Source organism: Simochromis diagramma, unplaced genomic scaffold (assembly GCF_900408965.1).
Source record: "Simochromis diagramma unplaced genomic scaffold, fSimDia1.1 OVJJ01000343.1, whole genome shotgun sequence".
Classification (NCBI taxonomy): Eukaryota; Metazoa; Chordata; class Actinopteri; order Cichliformes; family Cichlidae; genus Simochromis; species Simochromis diagramma.
This window is the reverse complement of record NW_024386831.1, coordinates 3047818-3048652: the sequence shown is the minus strand read 5'-3', so window position 1 is coordinate 3048652 and position 835 is coordinate 3047818. Positions and strand designations below refer to the sequence as shown.

The following is an 835-nucleotide window of genomic DNA, read 5'->3' as shown; positions in this document are numbered from 1 at the left end:
CTGCATGAATAAGGGTCACAGCGGGGTCAACAGGTGGGGATGACCTGCTCGTTAATCATCGTCAGCTGATTTTAAGAAGTGAGGCTGAAGGTTAATTATACAAAGTATGGAGATGAAGCATAGGTATGTGTCAAATCTTTTGCTGATCTTTTGAATGCTTTTGCATAATTTTCATTCCTTGGTCATTCCACGTGTTATTACTGTCAGGAAAATATGCACGTTCACTTGCTTTGTTGATTATACTAAGATCATTCAGCACTATATTGGACTGAACATATGACATTTCATTTGATAAATGCTTATCTCTGCACTAATGGTGATAAAGCTAAGAACAGATCGCTGCTGCCCGAGAGGTTAAGAACACATTTAATACAGCATCTGTCCTCATTGCAGACATTTGGCAGCGTTTCAGGTTGTTTGGACAAAGCTTAATAAGGCTGCTGCTCCTACTGACAGGAGAAGCAGACAGCTGCTGACTGACTGAAACATTCAAGGTCTTATTTGGTCAGGGAGGAAGTGCTGCTACCCTGAATGCTGACTTGCAATGAATGGAAGCAGGCTGAGGCACTTACATGCGAAGAAGCCCCTTATAGAAAGGACGGGTAAAAAAGGCATCCAGCAGGTACTGATGAACAAGGGCCAGCCCCAGGATGCGCCCGCTGAAGCGAAACCTGCATAAAACATGGAAAATATGTGTGAATACAGACAGCAGCAACATCAGGACCGCAGTGATCTCGCTTTCTTTCACACTGTCTAAACAACACAGGAACCAGATTCGACATCTTTTCCTGCGGATGCAAAAACATTGTGCCATAGTCTGCTGCAGCTTCCACAC

The 835-nt window shown here is 43.8% G+C and overlaps 1 protein-coding gene across 6 annotated transcripts in view; it reads right to left on the bottom strand.

Annotated features, from left to right (window-relative positions):
- hecw2a (HECT, C2 and WW domain containing E3 ubiquitin protein ligase 2a) overlaps window positions 1-835 on the bottom strand; it is a 46800-nt gene that overhangs the window by 12010 nt on the left and 33955 nt on the right. For all 6 annotated transcript variants that reach the window (XM_040027476.1, XM_040027480.1, XM_040027481.1 and 3 more), the window contains one exon: window positions 573-671. In XM_040027476.1, coding sequence (XP_039883410.1) covers window positions 573-671 — 99 coding nt within the window. The remainder of the gene's footprint in view (window positions 1-572; window positions 672-835) is intronic.